This window comes from Solea senegalensis, linkage group LG6, assembly GCF_019176455.1.
Source record: "Solea senegalensis isolate Sse05_10M linkage group LG6, IFAPA_SoseM_1, whole genome shotgun sequence".
NCBI lineage: Eukaryota > Metazoa > Chordata > Actinopteri > Pleuronectiformes > Soleidae > Solea > Solea senegalensis.
Genome location: NC_058026.1, coordinates 26,391,085 through 26,410,908, shown reverse-complemented (window position 1 = coordinate 26,410,908; position 19,824 = coordinate 26,391,085). Strand labels below are relative to the sequence as shown.

The following is a 19,824-nucleotide window of genomic DNA, read 5'->3' as shown; positions in this document are numbered from 1 at the left end:
AATAAAAGTGAAATATTATTTTGATTTGTTTTAGTGACGTGGTCATTTATCTTCAACAAAAACATGTATTACCGGTGCAGCCCGGTGGGGCGGGCGGTGCATGCCTCGCTCTATATTCCGTGACATTCGACGTGTTTGCTTTGATTGTGTCACGCGTGGAATGTCTTTGTTCTTTGAAGGAAGAAAAACATGACACGGAAAAAAATATATAACAAAACTTCAAACACCGCCCGCCGCCGGCACCTTACCATATTTGAAAGGAGCGCACTTGTCGTTGCTATGGTGACGCTTCTGTAAACAGAGACACAACAGACTGATCAGATCGTCCCGAGTAAGTCAAACCGATTATTGATTATCAGTTAACACACACACTTATACACACACACACACACACACACATAGAGACACACACACTCACTCACTCACTCACTCTCTCTCACACACACGGAGACACACAGTCTGACAGTTTTTGTTTCATAGATAATGTTTACACTGTTACTGTTACATATTTCACTGTTTATTGATTGATTGATTGACAGGTGGTCGTCATGACAGCAGGATCAGTGTCTGCTCCTCTCATCATTCCCATCATACACCTGCACACACACACACACAGAGCCAAGAACCACATCGACACCAACACACCTGTGTCTGTCCATTCAGGTAACATTCACACACACACACACACACTAACACACACACTCAGAGACACACACACTCAAACAGACACACCCACTCACAGAAACACACACATACTCAGAGACACACATACTGGGACAATAAATTTCATTGTTTTGTGTGTGTGTGTGTGTGTGTGTGTAGATTCTCCTCATGTTGTCATCTTCTACACTCTCGACGGCTCCAGGCCAGTGTCGGGGCATAGCTTAGAACGACGGGGCTCTGAGAGGCAGGGCTTAGAGGGCAGAAGTCACAGATACAGTGAGCCACTCCTACTTCCTGCTGGACGAGTGACTGTCAGAGCTGTGGCTGTATCCAGGTAACTGACATCACTTCCTGTGATGCAGTGTCAAACTCTACATTTAAGTTCATTTCACTTTAGTCATATTTATTTCATCCTTTTACCTTTTATACGTAAACAGTTCCGATGTTTGTGTTAATAAAACATTGTGTGTGAACTTTGCTAATAATGGCAGCTAGCCTTCTGACCTGTGATGTAAATGTCTGTGTGTCTGTCTCTTTGTGTGTGTCTGTCTCTTTGTGTGTGTCTGTCTGTCTTTCTGTGTCTCTGTCTGTCTTTCTGTGTGTCTGTCTGTCTCTGTCTGTCTTTCTGTGTGTCTGTCTGTCTGTGTCTGTCCTGTCTCTGTCTCTGTCTGTGTCTCTGTGTCTGTCTTTTTGTCTGTGTCTCTGTCTGTGTCTCTGTGTCTGTCTCTCTGCAGGGACGGCAGACTCAGCTCTGTGGTGACAAAGGTCTTCAGCGTTGACTTGGTGGACTCTGACAACAGAAAGCAGACAGAGCAGAACTTCCTGTTGAGGGAGCAGCAGGTGAGTTGACTCAGAAACGTCTTTATGTCCCTGGTGTTTGGACTCGGTTACCCCAGTGACCGTGTTGTTGACCGTGTTTCAGCAGGTGACAGACAGAAGCGTGTGCTCTCGTCAGAACTCGTCCATTTCCTCGCTGAGGCGCTCAGGTGCGTTCCTGGAGGCGGTCCCTGACGACAGTGATGCCACACGTTCACCTGGTCAGTCCTCGCACCTGTATTCAGAGCAGAGCATGATGGGAAACGACTCTCAGCAGTCAGGACCTCGTTTCCTGACCCATCGACCAGTTTCTCTGACCACAGCCACATCTGCGGTACACACACGCACACACGCACGCACACACACACACTCCCACACACACACTCTTTTATTTCAGTGTTTCCTGTGTTACAGACTTCAGGTGTGAAGCAGCTCAGCAGCTCCAACATGTCACACAACGACTTCCTGCGGTAAAACATCTGTCTGTCTGACTGTACCTGACTGACTGTACCTGTCTGTCCGACTGTACCTGTCTTTCTGACTGTACCTGTCTGCCTGACTGTACCTGTTTGTGTGTCCAGGTGTCCTCAGTGTCTCAGTCTTCGTCCCTCAGACCCGTTTGCTAGGTTCTGTTCTCACTGTGGAGCTGTGGTTCCTGCGTTACCTGAACAGAGACTGCCCCCTGCTGAAGGAGAACAGGCACTGCACTCACTCTGTGTCACTGGCTTCATACTGTGTTTCTGTGACGTCTCCATGACAACGACTGTGCTGACGTGTGTGTGTTCTCTGTAGGTTGTGTGTGATTTTTGTAACAATGTGGTTCCTGTCAACGCTCACACCTGTTTGATCTGTGACGCCCCTGTCCAATCACAGGCCAGAGTCACACTGCAGGTACACACACATGCACACACGCACACGAATGCACACAAACGCACACAAACGCACACGCACGCACGCACACGCACACACACACTGACTGTTTCTCTGTTGTAGGACCATGTCGTTTGTGTTTCCTGTGGATCTGGGAATCCAGGTCACATGACCACCTGTCTGACCTGTGAGAGTCACCTGCAGCAGGTAGCGCACACACAAACACATCATTCTGCCTCTTTCAAATTTCTTTCATCTGCAAATATTTTCTTTAATTTTACTTCCTGTGTGCATGTCTGCAGGAGGTGTGTAACAGCGCCCCCTCTGTTCCTTCAGCACACAGCAGGATGTTGTCCTGTTCCAGATGTAAACGTTTAAACCACAGTGATGCAAGGTTCTGTGACTGGTGCGGCTGTCAGGTGAACACACACACACACACACACACACACAGACACAGACACAGACACACACACACACACAGACTTAGAGTGAAGCATTGTGGGTCATATTGTGATGTGTGTGTGTGTAGCCTGGCCCCGCCTCCAGCTGTACGACGTGTTGGCGATGTGGAGCAGGTGGACAAGCGTGCGCCCTCTACTGTGCAACCTGTGGTGTGAACCTGGACGCACCGGCCGCACCCACATCCTGCAGTGACATCACAGGACCTGTAAGTGGCACCGCCCCTCACCTGGTATGCTGTGAAATCACGTGACATCAGAATCGACCAATAAGAGCCTGTTTACTTTTGAACAGGCGGCAGTCTCTGCTTCCCATGATGCCACCTGGCAGGCCACGCCTTCACCTCACCCCACCCCCACTGTGAGGGTAGCCCCACCCACTACAGATCAGTGGACCCAGACGATTGGACTCTATTACCCATCAGCCATTGAGCTCCACAGGAAGGAGCAGCAGAGGACGCTACAGTTGACCAAAGAACAGACGAACAGAGACCGACAACCGCCGCTGACCGCGGTCAGTCCAGGCCGAGGTCAGATACTGACTACTGCTACTGATACCACTACTACTGCTGTTACTACTACTACTACTGTTACTACTGCTGTTACTATTACTACTACAGTACTATCAATTCAATTCAATTCAATTCAATTCAATTTTATCTGTATAGTGCCAAATCTCAAGGCTCTGTACATAGACAACATCAAAGAGAGCAGAGAACACAACAGTTCACACAATGAGCAAACACTTAACAGAAGAAGAAATCTCTGACAGAACCAGGCTCAGAGATGTGTGGTCATCTGCCTCGACTGGTTGGGGTGAAAGGAAAAATGGGGGACAGTGGAGAGGTGGGGTGCAACAGAAAATGGGGGGAGAGAAAGGACAAGAGGGAGATGAGGGAGAGACAGAAGAGAGAGAGGGAGACCAGCAGCAGATACACAACAACTGTATCAGGTTACAAGTTTATACAGTTACTGATATCGACTTTTTAATTATAGCACAATAATAATGGTGATGATAAGCGTAGCCTCGAAAACTGGATCTTGATCCTGCAACCTGCATGATGAGAATACAGAGAGAGAGAGAGAGGGAAGGAAGGAAAGACACAAACTAGGGAGAGAAAAAGACAAGGTTAATGACATATAAAAAGTCATAATCATATCCTGTGTGAGAGAGTGAATGTGCGTGCACCACAGGAAACTCCCCCAGCAGTTTAGTTCTATAGCAGCATAACTAAGAGATGGTCCAGGTTTCCCTGAACCAGCTCTAACTATAAACTTTATCAAAAAGGAAGTTTTAAGTTTAACTTTAAATACAGAGAGAGGCTCCGCCTCCCGAACTGTCATTGGAAGCTGGTTCCACAGGAGAGGAGGAGCCTGGTAACTGAAGGCTCTGCCTCCCATTCTACTCTTACAGACTCTGGGAACCATAAGTAAACTTGTATTTTGTGACCTAAGTGGTCTGTTAGGGTGATAAGGTAAGACTAGGTCTTTCAGGTATGAAGGGGCCTGACCATTAAGTGCTTTGTACATGAGGAGGAGGATTTTAAATTGAATTCTAAACTGTACGGGGAGCCAGTGTAGAGAAGCTAACACTGGAGTTATGTGGTCTCTCTTTCTAGTTCCTGTCAGAACTCGTGCTGCAGCATTTTGAATAAACTGAAGGATTCTAACAGACTTGTTGGAACATCCTGATAATAAGGAGTTACAGTAATCTAATCTAGATGTAACAAAAGCATGAACTAGTTTTTCAGCGTCCTGTAAAGTCAGAACGTTTCTAATTTTCATAATGTTCCTCAGGTGGAAGAAGGCTGTTCTGGAAATTAGTTCACTACTGATACTACTACTACCACTACAGTACTACTACTGTTACTACTGCAGTACTACTACTGATACTACTACTGTTACTACTACTACTGAAGTACTACTACTACTACTACTACTACTAGATTAGATTGGATTCAACTTCATTGTCATTGCACAGAGTACAAGTACAGAGACAACAAAATGCTATTGGCATCTAACCAGAAGTGCAAAAGAGTAGTAAAGTGAGGTAGACTAGTGCAGTATGAAAACAAGATACTGATACTACTACTGTTACTAATACTACTGCAGTACTACTACTGATACTACTGCAGTACTACTACTACTGATACTACTACTACTACTGTTATTAATACTACTGCAGTACTACTACTACTGATACTACTATAACCACTGACCGTGGTCAGTCTGGGCCGAGGTCAGATACTGATACTGCAGTACTACTACTAAGTGTGCGTTTATGTGTCTGTGTGTGTGTGTGTTCAGGTTACTGGAGGAAACAGTTGGATCATGTTTGTGCTCACCTGAGAAGTTACACACAGAACAACGCCCCCTTCAGGACTCTGCTGGGAGAACCTCGTCTGGGCCGGGTAAAAGCTCACCTTTATGACACTTGTCCCACGCGTGGCAGCACGCCTCACCTGTCGCGTTAACCTGTTGTCTCATCCGTCACTCACCTGTCATGTCACCTGTTGTCTCACTTGTCGTCTCACTTGTCGTCTCACCTATCGTGTCACCTGTCACTCACCTGTCGTGTCACCTGTCACTCACCTGTTGTCTCACTTGTCTCACCTGTCACCTGTTGTCTCACTTGTCGTCTCACCTGTCGTGTCACCCTCACCTGTCGTGTCACCTGTCCTCACCTGTCACTCACCTGTTGTCTCACTTGTCGTCTCACCTATCGTGTCACCTATCACTCACCTGTTGTCTCACTTGTCGTCACCGTCACCTGTCACTCACCTCACTTGTCGTCTCACCTGTCGTCTCAATCTCACTTGTCATCTCACCTGTTGTCTCACTTGTCGTCTCACCTGTCGTGTCACCTGTCCTCACACCTCACCGTCACTCACCTGTCGTCTCACGTCTCACCTGTCACTCACCTGTTGTCTCCTCACCCTGTCACTCACCTGTTGTCTCACTTGTCGTCTCACCTATCGTGTCACCTGTCACTCACCTGTTGTCTCACTTGTCGTCTTCACCTATCGTGTCACCTGTCACTCACCGGTCGTGTCACCTGAGCATGTTTTGTTTGTGGCGCCCTCAGGTGGTTTCTGCTGTGATTGAAGACGACGGCTGTGAGGTGACTCTGAGCCTCATCTTTGTTTCAGCTGCTCACAAACTAAAGGTGAGTGCGACTCTTCCTGTTGAATCTTGTCCATGTAGACGAGGTGAAGACATGCGTCTCGTCTCAGGTGCGTCCTGAAGACGACGGCGCAGGTCCGGCAGCTTCCAGTGTGGGACCAGCAGGTGGTGCTTCACCTGCAGGATGGACGGAGAGTCTGAGCAACGTGACGGAGCGCTTTGACGACGGTGGCAGCCTCAGTGAGTTCATCCACACGCTGTGACTCAGCTTCACCACCGGGTGTCACCAAAGCCTGACTTTATTTGTTCATGTCTGTCAGGAAGTGATCGCAGCACCGCTGCAATAAAACGCCACAAAATGAACCTAACGCCCAAACCTGCGGTAAGAACCTGTGAGATCACACCCACGTCTGGTTTGACGGTGATGTCAGACTCTAAGCTCCTCCTCCTCCTGTTGCAGGTGAAGGACATTCAGCTGTTTAAAGAACTGGCTCCAGGTCGAGGTCACGTGGGCGTCGTCCAGCAGCTCCTGGATCTGGTACGAGTCTCTGCTGCCAATCAGCTGCCTCCTCTGGGTCACCTGACGTTCTCCGCTCTGCTTTACATATGTGTTTCTGTGTTGTCCACCAGGGGGCAGACCCCTGCTGCTGTGGCAGCGATGGCCGACACGCCCTGGCCGTTGCCGTAGTAAACGGTCACCATGACGTGATTCCTGTTCTGGTGCAACGAGGAGCCGACGTCAACCAGCGATCTGGCCGGTAAGACGGACGGAAGACGCCCCCCAGTGGCCAGCAATGGAAATGAGCACTCAATGATAGAACAGTGTGAGGTTTAGTGAAGTTGTCAAGACGTAAAGACGATTTAAACTCTTCTTTGTTGTTTTCCTGACTTATGACTCTATACTGCCCCCATGGTTCTCAGTGGTATTACTCCCCTGTACGCGTTTCTGTTTACGTTTTGTTCGTTTGTCCTGCGTTGATGATGTCACTTCTTCCTCAGGATGAAGAACACAGCTCTACATGAAGCTGCAGCTCAGGGATCAGAGGGACTGAAGGGAGCTCAGGTCCTGCTCAGGTACACACACACACAGGCACGCACGCACACACGCACACACACAATCATGGCTCCTCCCTCTCCTCAGCTGCAGGGCCAGTGCGAGGCGCAGGAACGCCTGCGGTCAGACGGCGTACGATGTCGCGGTGACTTCAGGTTCTAACGACATGACGTCTCTGCTCGCCGCTCAGACAGGGCTCCACCTGCTGGACAAACTGAGAAAATCCAAACTCAACCTGGACGTCACCTGACCACGTCATCACATGTTTATTAGCCCCGCCTCTATGTGTTTATGACATTACTGTAAATAAAAGACAAGTGTTTGAAACAAACATCTCTTTATTGGTCTGGAGTCACATGATATTAGCCACATGCTAACCTGCTAACATCACAGCTGTTACTTTGTGTTTTCTGTAGAGAGCGACAGAGTCACATGTCCAGCTCTCCCTACTGGAGAAACAGCTTCATTTTTTGGATGAAAATCATTAGCTGCTTCCTGATTGGCTGAAACCTGTGCAGACGTGTCAGCGCCGCAGACGCAGGAAGAAGGCGTGGCGACACTCGGCACTGTCAATGGGGTAATATTTATCGTAGAAGTCCAGGATGTACTCCTCTGCTTTGAATCCAAACTTCTGGTAGAGCAGCATGGCCGGGTTACTGGCCGACACGTGCAGCGTTACGTCCTTCCCCATACATGTCTGAAACATCACAGACATCACAAACAGGTCTGAAACATCATATACAACACGTGTGAAACCTCACAAACACGTCTGAAACATCACGGACAACAGGTCTGAAACACCACAGACATCACAAACACCACAGACATCACAAACATGTCAGAAACATCACAGAAAACAGGTCTGAAACATCATAGACAACACGTATGAAACATCACAAACACGTCTGAAACATCACAGTCATCACAAACACGTCAGAAATATCACAGACATCACAAACATGTCTGAAACATTACAGACATCACAGACATCCCAAACACGTCTGAAACATCAGAGACATCCCAAACATGTCTGAAACATTACAGACATTACAGACATCCCAAACACGTCTGAAACATTACAGACATTACAGACATCCCAAACACGTCTGAAACATCAGAGACATCACAAACATGTCTGAAACATCAGAGACATCACAAACACGTCTGAAACATCACAGACAACCACTATTGCCAACTCCTCAGTAAGGACAGTCACTATTGGCTGTCCTAAAAGTCGCTAAATGACGCCATCGCCTAATTTGCATAATTGACAATTTGCCTGATATAACCGCATGTGCACCGTGACACAGTACAGATATCACATATCAGACACGACACATGTTATGTCTGACATGTGTCAGATGCAGTGATTTATTTTTGTGTGAGACTGAGTGAAGAAACATTTACATTTAAACGGAGGTGGCCATACGCATGCGCGATTCACTAGCAGCCTGGACGCGGAGTGGTGAGGGTCTCTGCTCTGATCGCAGGCTGGGTCTGCTGCGGACGCTACTGTGAGACTGACCGCCTGCGAGTGCTTTGGGAGGGGATCCCGGCAGCACCCGCTGCTTGTTGAGCACAGTAACTGCAGAGTGATACGTGCTTTCACGTGAGAGTTTGCAAACACCACAAAAGTCTCCAATAACACCAGAAAAATTCGCTAGATTTGTCACTAGTCGCTTTTAACAAAAAAGTCGCTAGGAGGTGTTGGAAAGTCGCCAGATTTAGCGACAAAGTCGCCAAGTTGGCAACACTGCAGACGACAGGTCTGAAACATCACAAACACGTCTGAAACATCACAGACATCACAGACACGTCTGAAACATCCCAAACAACAGGTCTGAAGTAGAGCTGCAACTAACGATTACTTTCAAAATCGATTAATCTGTCGGTTATTTTCTCGATTAATCGTTTGGTCCATAAAATATCAGAAATCCTTAAAAAATGTTGACCAGTGTTCGTCAAACCTGGAAATGATGATGTTTTCAAATGTCTTGTTTTGTCCACAAACCAAAATGATTGACCTTTAATGATTTCTTTGTTATCCAGAGCAAAGAAATGAAGAAAATACTCACATTTAAGACGCTTAAACAATCAGAAATCAGGTTTTAATCATGAAAAAAACTTCAAACCGATTATCGATTATCAAAACAGATGTCCATTCATTTAGTAATCGATTAATCGTTTCAGCTCTAGTCTGAAACATCACAGACATTACAAACAATTTACTGATTTTTTAGATAAAAGAGATCAAATTAAAATTTATTCCAATTTGGCCCTCAACAATATTTTTTGTTTCTCATGTGGCCCCTTGGGGAAAATAATTGCCCACCCCTGGCTTAATGACTGAATGATTAACTCTTTTAAATAATGTGTGGATTAGATAAAGATTATCGTGTTGTAGTTTTGTGGATGATATTCTGGATTATTGATATTGAGAATTATTGTTATTATACTGACCTCACCAGCAGAGGGCAGATTCTTCTATTAAAACATGTTTATGGTGTAGTTCTAGTTCCTGTGTGAGTCAGCTGACCTGGATCAGGTGGTAGATCATGAAGGTTCCGACCCCGGCTCTCCTCCACTCAGGGTGGACCAGCAGGAAGGAGATGTACGCCTCGTTGTACTTGACGTCAGGAACCATGAAGCCGAAGCCGACCACGACCTTCTTGTAGAGAGCGACCACGCTGAAGTCCGGGTACTGCAGACACTCTGATAGGTCCACACCTGCAGGGGGGCAGAGCAAAGCAGGATTAGAGCCAGGGTGAGACAGGAAGTGAAGCGAGGACGTGGTGCGCGGGGTCACCTGGCCAGAAGCTGTCGTGACACATGGCGTTGATGGAGGGAATGTGGTTTGGACGCACGTAGCAGTAGTCAATGGGGGCGTCAGCCTCAGGGAGCCAATCAGGATCTTTCCTGTGAGGGCGGGCTTTGATCTCGGCCAACAACCTGAGCTTTAGAGGGCGGTTCTCGTAATCTCTCCTGACGACCAATCACAGAGCAGTTAACAATAACACTACTGATACTACTACTACTACAGTTACTAACACTACTATTACTGATACTACTAATGATACTAACACTACTACTACGACTAATACTACTACTAAAGTTACTAACACTACTACTACTAAAGTTACTAACACTACTGACACTAACACTACTATTACTGATACTACTACTACTGATACTAACACTACTACTACTACGACTAATACTACTACTAAATTTACTAACACTACTATTACTGATACTACTACTAACACTACTACTACTAAAGTTACTAACACTCCTATTACTGATACTAACACTACTAAAGTTACTAACACTGATACTAACACTTCTACTGATACTAACACTACTACTACTAATACTACTAAAGTTACTAACACTACTACTACTGGTACTACTACTAAAGTTACTAACACTACTGACACTAACACTACTATTACTGATACTAACACTACTGATACTACTACTACAGTTACTAACACTACTATTACTGATACTACTACTACTACTACTGATACTAATACTACAGTTACGAACACTACTATTACTGATACTACTACTACTAAAGTTACTAACACTACTGACACTAACACTACTATTACTGATACTACTACTACTGATACTAACACTACTACGACTAATACTACTACTAAAGTTACTAACACTACTACTGACTACTATACTACTACTAATACTACTGATACTAACACTACTACGACTAATACTACTACTAAAGTTACTAACACTACTACTACTGATACTACTATTACTGATACTAACACTACTACTGATACTAACACTACTACTACTACTAAAGTTAATAACACTAATGACACTAACACTACTATTACTGATACTAACACTACTACTAATAATACTTCTAAAGTTACTAACACTACTACTGATACAAACACTACTACTACTACTACTACTATTACAGTTACTAACGCTACTATTACTGATACTACAACTGATACAACTACGGATGCTACTACTACAGTTACTAACACTACTATTACTGATACTACTCCTACAGATACTAACACTAATATTACTGATACTATTACTACTACTACTGATACTAACACTACTGATACTACTACTACAGTTACTAACACTACTATTACTGATACTACTACTACTACTACTACTGATACTAATACTACAGTTACGAACACTACTATTACTGATACTACTACTACTGGTACTAACACTACTACTACTAATACTACTAAAGTTTATTACACTACTACTACTAAAGTTACTAACACTACTGGCACTAACACTACTATTACTGATACTAACACTACTACTGATACTAACAACACTACTACTACTACTACTACTACTACTAAAGTTAATAACACTACTGACACTAACACTACTACTGACTAACTACTACTACTACTACTACAGTTACTAACTACTATACTGATACTACTATACTACTACTATACTTACTACTACTTACTTACTACTACTACGATACTAACACTACTACTAATACTACACTACTGATACTACTACTACAGTTACTAACACTACTATTACTGATACTACTACTACTACTGATACTAATACTACAGTTACGAACACTACTATTACTGATACTACTACTACTGGTACTAACACTAGTACTACTAATACTACTAAAGTTACTAACACTACTACTACTACTACTACTAAAGTTACTAACACTACTGACACTAACACTACTATTACTGATACTACTACTACTGATACTAACACTACTACTACTACTAAAGTTACCAACACTACTGACACTAACACTACTACTGATACTAACACTACTACTACTACTACTACTGGTACTACTACTAAAGTTACTAACACTACTGACACTAACACTACTATTACTGATACTAGTACTGATACTACAATCTCTCTCCTGACAACCAATCACAGAACAGTTACCAGTACTACAACAGTTGAATGTCACTGTACAGGTGCAGTAGTGGTGAGCTGCCTGTGGGGGGCGCTGTGTACCTGATGTAGGGCTTGAGGATGCGTGACGTGTACGGACTCTTGATGCTCTGATCCAAACTTCCTAGTGCTCCCATCAGACGGTGCCAGAAGGACACGGACTGCTGCTGGAGCCCCCTCCTGGCCGAGACCTTCGTCTGTGAACAAATACTTCACATCAAATGTCATGTGACGATGGCAACAACTCCCATCATGCAACAGGACTCCAGGAGCAGTGACTAGACGAGAAACGCTGACCTTGCTAAAATAAAAAAAGCCAACTTCCTGCTGAACCAGGACGTGAACGTTAAACGAACCTGGAATCTATCCAGAATCCTCAGCTCCTGACTGTTTGTGCAGTATTTTCCAATGATTCCACCTCCCATCATTGTCCCCGCCTCTTGGGCACCGTAGATCCCTCCCACTAGGCTGAGGGTGGCGCTGACGGCACGGTCGATGTCCAGCAGGGGGAGTCCTCTCTGCCTCTTGGCCTGTCGGACCAGCAGCTTCCTGTGGAGACGTTTGGCCTGTGAGGTCACAGCTAAAGCCAGAGGACAGGCGTCCAGGCGGCGCAACAGCATCTTCTCCTCGTACAGCGTCAACGGGCCGTGGCGAGGATTCTGGGAGACGCCGGCACCTGCTTTCTCTTGATGAGTCATCCTCCTGCGCTCTGGTGCTCCGGTAACAGGACACGCCCCCGCGGAGAGAGACACACCTTTGTTTCGTCCACCCGGTTCCTCAAAGTCATCTTCACGCTCATGGCCGTCTTCGTCCTCACTCTCCGCTTCTCGTTTGATGTGAGCTGGCGGTTGGCGGAGCTTCTTGCGGGCGACAAGGCTGGTGCAGGGTGGAGGGATGTACTCCATCCCCGGGTCGATCATCCCCTCCGTCTCCATCTCCTCGTCATCTGAAGCACAGAGAACACGCCACGTTAACGTAAACACAATCGTCAGGTGACCGGGAACACCTGGACGACTCACAGGTGGACTCACCATGGAACAGCGCCTGTGGAGGCATGGCATCTGGGATGAGGTCCGCCTCTGACAGCAGGCTGGGCGTGGCTGAGTGAGAGGCCGGCGTCCCCGGGGCGGAGAAGTCGGGTGAGGGTGACGGTGACGGGCTGGTGAGCGGCGTTCGGTCTGAAGAGCTGAGAGAGGAGAAGTCAATGACCTCACCTTTCTCCAGGACCAGATCTGGACGCCGTCCGCTGCTCCCACCACGAGCTCCGCCTAGTTTCACTGGCGTGGACAAGGTGCTGCGGTCTGTGTAGCCTCCCGCTGCCTCCTTCTGAGCTCGCCGAATCTCTTTGGCCTCCTGCGTGCGACAACGCTTCTCCTTCAGCTGCATGGCGTTCTCCACAGGGTTCCTGGCCCCACGTTTCCTTAGACCCTCCACAGTGATGATTGGGTCCACAACAGGTTTGGACGCTGTAGATCAAAAATGTCATGGTTTAGTTTCATGTAGCCCAGTCAGCAACAGAGACCTTGGACCTCAGATGTTACCTTTAATCTTAACAGTGGACTTGTCCACCTCGGGTCTCAGGGTCGGAGGTCGGTTCTGGACCAGCTTCCACCAGCCGGGCTCGCCAAACTCCTGCGCTCCGGAACGGAAGAAGGTGGGGCTTCCGACCGACAGACAGCCTGCCACCGTGCTCCACCACGTGGACGTCTTCTTCCTGCAGGGACAGAGGGACAAAAGGCTGTGAGACAGGTGGAACTAAACCACAACCTTTAACCTTAACCAAACGTCAACAAACACAAATGACCTCGTCCCCAACAGGAAGTTCCAGTGTCGACCAATGAACGCACAGATGTCCTCCTTCCACCTGAAGTAACCCTGACGACCTGTTCCCTCCAGAGACAGGTTGTACATGGCCAACATCACCACCTGAGACACAACACAGGTAAACAACAACATCACCAGAGACACACCACAGGTAAACAACAACAACACCAGAGACACAACACAGGTAAACAACAACACCAGGGGGGTATTCCATCAACGTAGCTAAGAATTGCCAGACTTAGGTGTAAGCTTGAAGCTTGACTAAGCTCCAACTCCCAATCTAGCTCCAAGCCGTTCCATCAAGTGAAATCAGCTGGCTCCAACTGACGCTTAGTCAAGCCTCAACTGTTAAGCCTCAACTTGTGCACGCCCACAGGGAAAATAAAAAGCCCATTCTAGTCGAGCACGGAAACTGTGAAAAATGCCGAAAAGCAAGGGAAAAGAGCGTGCAGAGATGTTCTCTGCAGCGGCGCAAACCCTCCTCATGGAGGTATATGACGATTACAGCCACATAATCCGAAAGAAGGGCAATACCACTGCAATCAATAAAGCGAGGGATGTGGCGTGGCAGAATATTGCTGACAGACTGAATGTGTAAGTGACAAAGAAAATGAAGTATTTCAGTATCATCATGTTATATAAATCCTCCATCAAAGGGACAAAATATATGGAGACAATAATCTACCAATTGATTTCTTGATGGTTTTTGTTTTAAACTAATCAATTATGTGGATCTATTAATGCAACAAACCCCTAAAATGAAAAGGAAGAGACAACCCTAATAAGTAACATTCATATGAACATAATTAAAATAGCATTATTGTTTCACTGCAATTTATGTGAAATTCTCCATATTTGATCATTTGGCAGCCCTAGTGGTAATGTTAGAACGTGATATTCATCACATTTATCAACTGAATGTTATGCAAATCGATGGGATAGCTTTCATTTATTTCCTGCATGGCCAATTGTATAGAATTGATATCATTTTCATTTAAGCCTGTCATTTTTACATGCTGTATTTTGTCCCAGATGCTATATGTTGAATTGTTGTATTTTCATCTTATTTTATGTAAAGCACTTTGAATCACTTTGAAGCACTTTAAATCCTACATTTACATTTACATTTTTTAAATAATAATAACATTTAATCAAAGTATTTTACATGACTCATCACATTTATCATACAATTGATGGTAGATTATTACATGAAGAAATGCAATGTTGGTTATCATTCTATAGGAAATAATCATATGACAGATCTATTGATTGTAAAACAGTTATTATTTATCTAGAGTCATTTAGCAAATCAAGCAATTCAATGTAAAGCACTTTGAATCACCTTGTGCTAAAATGTGCTATATAAAGTTGCCGTGCCTACATTTTTGATAATAATAATAGGCAACATTTAATCAAAGTATTTTACATGACTCATCACATTTATCATACAATTGATGGTAGATTATTACATGAAGCAATTCAATGGAGACGAGGACCCCTATTACAGTAAGTGAATGCAGGTGACAGCAAATCAATCATCTATCTCCTATCAATCGGAGGCCCTAACCCTTGTTACATCAAAAGAATGATGATCTCTTTACATTTCCTTTTATTATATTTTTTTGCTAATTAGTTTAATTTTGTATTTATTTGTGTCTTGTATTTTATTATATTTTATTTTGGTGATAATGTTCTTTAATGTACTTATAGATAATATATAATTATTAGTCTAAATAATTTCTTTAATACATTTTATTATATAGTTTATGTTTTACATATTATTTTATCATTCCATGACAGTTGTGTGTCTCTGTTTCTGTCTATTGGACATTCTTTGATCATAGATGGTGCTAAGCTTCACTTTTAGCCTGCTACAGACCAGGTTTACCCGGCAGCATAAGTTACCATGGTTACTTGGCTGACATTCACATTAGCCACCTTGGTGGAACAGGGTTGAAGCTCAGATTGATGGAACAGAAACCTGAGCCACAGTTATGGCTTAGCCATGGTTGAGGCTTAGCCAGAGTCATAGTTTCTATGGTTACTGAGTTGGGGCTAATCTCAGCCTCTTTGATGGAACCGAACTCTCACTCATATTAGCCAGACTTGGCCATTTAAGCTTGGCTTTGCCTTTAGCCTGCTTGATGGAATACCCCCCAGAGACACAACACAGGTAAACAACAACATCACCGGAGACTAGGGATGTAACGATTACCGGTATGACGATAAACCGGTAAAACTGTCTGTCCTGTGATAACACGGCTGAAGCCACCTGCGCTCCAGAGATTTCCCCCCCAGTAAAAAAAACAAGATCAGGATCAAGATCATAAAGGAAACCTAAATTAAGTGTTACCTAACGTTACTCCTATAAAAATACATGTTATTGGGCGCTATCAGCGAAAGCGAGTAGTGTGCAGACGACACGTACCATAGCAGAGCAAAATGTGTTTGTTTCTGTGTTTTTGTTTTTTTTTATGCTGTGTATGACCGCTGCTACTTAATTATTATCCGACACAGAGTGAGGACCTGTGTGTGTGCGCGCGTCAGTCAGTCAGATGATAATTAATAATAAAAATCCTCATATAATATAAAATATATTTTTTAAAATAAAACTTTGTTAAAAGATTTCAGTGTGTGTGTGTTCAGTACTTTTTGAACAATTTGAACACATCTAACAATACCATGATAATATTGATAACCGTGATAATTTTGGTCACAATAACCGTGATATGAAATTTTCATATCGTTACATCTCTACCAGAGACACAACACAGGTAAACAACATCACCTGAGACACAACACAGGTAAACAACATCACCTGAGACACAACACAGGTAAACAACATCACCTGTGACAACACAGGTAAACAACAACTAAACAACAACATCACCTGAGACACAACACAGGTAAACAACAACATCACCTGAGACACAACACAGGTAAACAACAACACCTGAGACACAGGTCATGGTCAGTTGTATGTGTGTGTACCTGTTGCCAGGTGAGTCTCATTCTTTCGAAACTCTCTTTTCCGTCGTCAGAACAGTCGCAGCAGGTGAATTTGAAGAAGTTGTCTCCCTTCAGGTAACTTGGTTGTTCACCACGTAGCTGAGCTGAAGACAAACAATAAAGTTAGCACAGAGTTACTTGTGTTAGCTCAATGTTAGCACTGTTAGCATAGAGTTGCCTGTGTTAGCTCAATGTTAGCACAGATGTACCTGTGTTAGCTCCATGCTAGCCCTGTTAGCACATGTTGGCTCAATGTTAGCGCTGAATTAACCATGTGTTACACTGAGCTAACAGCTAACACTGTTATTTCAACGTTAGCTTGATGTCAACATTAGATCAGAAAGGTCTAAAAACCTGGTTCACCTCAAACTTTCTTAAATTAAACTGCAATAAAACTGAAATCCTCCTCCTCAGTACTAAATCCACCCTTTCTAAAGCTAACAGCTTCTCTCTAACCATTGACAGCTCCTCAGTTTCCCCCTCCCCTCAGATAAAGAGTCTGGGTGTCATCCTCGACAGCACACTCTCCTTTCACTCACACATCAACATCACTACCCGCACTGCTTATTTTCATCTCCGTAACATCAACAGACTCCGCCCCTCCCTCACCCCCCACTCCACCGCCGTCCTTGTTCACAGCCTTGTCACCTCCCGTCTTGATTATTGCAATTCTCTCCTCTTCGGGCTCCCTCAAAAGTCTCTCCATAAACTTCAACTGGTCCAAAACTCAGCCGCCCATATCATCACAAAGACCCCCTCAAACCACCACATCACCCCCGTCCTCCAGCACCTCCACTGGCTCCCTGTAAAACACTGCATCAAGTACAAACTCCTCCTGTACACATACATGGCCATCCACAACATCCAACATCCATGACCTCTGTAACTGTGTCTCTCTCCACCTCTTCAAATCAAGACTCAAAACTCACCTGTTCTGGACCGCCTACTCCCTCTAACCTCCCTGCTTTTACCTTCACTACCCTATTTTGTGTTGATTTCATTTTTTGGTTTTATCTAATTGTGTGATTTTACCTCATTTTGTTTGTAAAGTGTCCTTGAGTGACCTGCTTTTAAATTAAATGTATTATTATTATTATTATTATTATTATTATTATTATTAATAATAAAAAGACTTTATATTGTTATCATACTGGAATATATTGTTATCAGACTGCGATATATCGTTATCAGACTTCGATATATCGTTATCAGACTTCGATATATCGGTATCAGACTCCGATATATCATTATCAGACTCCAATATATCGGTATCAGACTGCGATATACCGGTATCAGGCTGCGATATATCTTATCAGACTGCGATATATCGTATCAGACTGTTATATATCGGATCAGACTGCGATATATCGTATCAGACTGCGATATATAGGTATCAGACAAAAACAACTGTAAATGATGTCGTACATATGCCAGGCCTGTATGTGGTATTTTTGTCGTCAGTGAGTGGTGTGGATCTGTTGCTTTCTGATTGGCTGTCTCACCTGCAGGTGTCCACTTGTGGCAGCGGTCGCAGTAGAAGGACATGTCCTCGCAGGCCCAGCTGCCATCGCCCTCCTCACCCACGTCGCTGGTCAGAGAGTCGCCGCTCTGGTCATGTGACAGATCCACAGAGCCCTGGTCCTCAGACTCCACGATCAGCAGCGTCTCTCCCTCTACCTCGCCCTCCTCCAGACCCTCCGAAGCCGACGTACACGCCGCCTCATCCTCGGCGCCACCCAGCTGCTCCCCGCTGCTGTCCATCTCAGTGCTCCTGTGGGCGGAGCTCTTTCTCCTGGCGTTCCCGTGCTTCCTTCAGGTGTTTGGTCAGAATCTTCTGCTCCTCCAGCAGCCGTAGGTTCTCCTTCTTCCTCTCCCACCGCTCCAGATCCCTGACCACGCCCTGGTGGAGACGCTGGACGACAGCGAGTTTGAAAAAAAAAAACACAGGAGGCAACACATTGTAAACTCCACATTATAAATACACATTATTTATTTGAATAATTATCAGTATAGATCATACCAACATGGGAACACAAAGGGATAGTTCAGGGTTTTTCAAGTGTGCTATTAGGTACAGATTTAGTACGACCACCATCACTGAAAAACAACTCAGTCAAAACATGGCTGCAAAAAAACTGGATGAATTGAGGACTCGTGTGATGAAATCTACGATATCTGCCTCACATATTTACGTATTTATCTCACGGTTAGACTGGCTTTTCCAACAGGAAAGTGACGTTTGTAAATCACTCACTCTCCCACGCTGAAGTCCATAGTTTTCAGCATCGTAAATGTGAATATTTTCTACTTTTTGCGATTTTTCAGCTTCTTAAATGCCCGTTGTGGCCGAAAGTTCAGCACCGTTAGCCACGGTCGGTTTTGCCCGTTCCCGACTCGGCTCAGCTTAGTTCGGTTACCTCTTGGTCCCAGGACTGTTTGAGGTGAACGGCAGCCACGGTGCTCACGGACAAACACACAGACACACCGAGGACAACCTTGGAGGTTGTAGACATCACGTTAGCTTCAGCAGCTCGTTAGCTTCTGCTGCTAACAGGATCCACTGCTGCTGCTTCGCCGGAAATCACCTGCCAAATGTCCGTGTATCGCCCCACCCTCAGGCCACCGCCGGTACTACAGATACTATTACAATTTTTTTTTTCAAATATTTAAAGATGAAATGAAAACTGGGAGGAAACATTTCATTAGTAAAAACAACATACACGCCAGTAGGGGGCAGTGTTGCACGTATAACACAAAAAAGAGACACTTTTTTTTTTTTATAAACCTGTATATTCACAGTTGAAATGTGGAGTTACAACAATTTGACGAACAAGAATTACATCAGGGGGCGCTACAGTTAAAATGTCTCACCTAAATTACAACTGAATCACCCTGACCGAGACGCCCCCTGGTGGCAGACAGCGACATATTGAGAAATGAGCATAAAGTCTTAAAATTACACATTTGAAAAACATTTTTAAAAAGTAAACCCGTCACTCTCCCACACCAAAGTCCAGAGAGAAAATCAGTGAATTTCAGGAGTTGTTGATC

At 44.7% G+C, this 19,824-nt stretch overlaps 3 protein-coding genes across 3 annotated transcripts; 1 reads left to right on the top strand and 2 right to left on the bottom strand.

The window, feature by feature from the left end:
* Positions 1-74: 74 nt before the first annotated feature.
* On the top strand, positions 75-7,315 carry dzank1 (double zinc ribbon and ankyrin repeat domains 1). Its single transcript, XM_044027972.1, has 20 exons — positions 75-331; positions 540-663; positions 823-997; positions 1,398-1,503; positions 1,586-1,813; positions 1,894-1,949; positions 2,061-2,178; positions 2,272-2,370; positions 2,473-2,556; positions 2,652-2,768; positions 2,879-3,016; positions 3,103-3,337; positions 5,115-5,218; positions 5,893-5,973; positions 6,041-6,170; positions 6,251-6,312; positions 6,391-6,468; positions 6,561-6,688; positions 6,930-7,004; positions 7,072-7,315. Exons 2-20 carry the CDS (start codon positions 549-551, stop codon positions 7,232-7,234), a joined length of 2,292 nt encoding a protein of 763 aa, XP_043883907.1. The 5' UTR covers positions 75-331; positions 540-548; the 3' UTR covers positions 7,235-7,315.
* On the bottom strand, positions 7,305-18,562 carry kat14 (lysine acetyltransferase 14). Its single transcript, XM_044027971.1, has 10 exons — positions 18,276-18,562; positions 16,756-16,877; positions 13,745-13,866; positions 13,482-13,654; positions 12,972-13,406; positions 12,297-12,886; positions 12,004-12,137; positions 9,791-9,966; positions 9,521-9,711; positions 7,305-7,681 (listed from the first exon to the last, which is right to left on the bottom strand). The coding sequence occupies exons 1-10, from the start codon at positions 18,532-18,534 to the stop codon at positions 7,508-7,510; spliced, it is 2,376 nt and encodes a 791-aa protein (XP_043883906.1). The 5' UTR covers positions 18,535-18,562; the 3' UTR covers positions 7,305-7,507.
* LOC122770848 (protein PET117 homolog, mitochondrial) lies at positions 18,536-19,386 on the bottom strand. The gene is made up of 2 exons (XM_044028013.1): positions 19,191-19,386; positions 18,536-18,685 (listed from the first exon to the last, which is right to left on the bottom strand). The coding sequence occupies exons 1-2, from the start codon at positions 19,284-19,286 to the stop codon at positions 18,536-18,538; spliced, it is 246 nt and encodes an 81-aa protein (XP_043883948.1). The 5' UTR covers positions 19,287-19,386.
* Positions 19,387-19,824: the final 438 nt, after the last annotated feature.

Bases quoted from the DNA above. Each gene is read 5' to 3' on its own strand.
- dzank1 (XM_044027972.1), top strand. From the start codon at position 549: ATGACAGCAGGATCAGTGTCTGCTCCTCTCATCATTCCCATCATACAC. The intron at 1,814-1,893 runs GTACACACACGC...CCTGTGTTACAG, and splicing joins TGACCACAGCCACATCTGCG to ACTTCAGGTGTGAAGCAGCT. The intron at 7,005-7,071 runs GTACACACACAC...CCCTCTCCTCAG, and splicing joins GGAGCTCAGGTCCTGCTCAG to CTGCAGGGCCAGTGCGAGGC.
- kat14 (XM_044027971.1), bottom strand. From the start codon at position 18,534: ATGGACAGCAGCGGGGAGCAGCTGGGTGGCGCCGAGGATGAGGCGGCG. The intron at 12,887-12,971 runs GTGAGTCCACCT...TCTGTGCTTCAG, and splicing joins TCCACAGGCGCTGTTCCATG to ATGACGAGGAGATGGAGACG. The intron at 9,967-12,003 runs GTACACAGCGCC...ATTGGTCGTCAG, and splicing joins ATCCTCAAGCCCTACATCAG to GAGAGATTACGAGAACCGCC.
- LOC122770848 (XM_044028013.1), bottom strand. From the start codon at position 19,286: ATGTCTACAACCTCCAAGGTTGTCCTCGGTGTGTCTGTGTGTTTGTCC. The intron at 18,686-19,190 runs GTAACCGAACTA...GCTGTCGTCCAG, and splicing joins AACAGTCCTGGGACCAAGAG to CGTCTCCACCAGGGCGTGGT.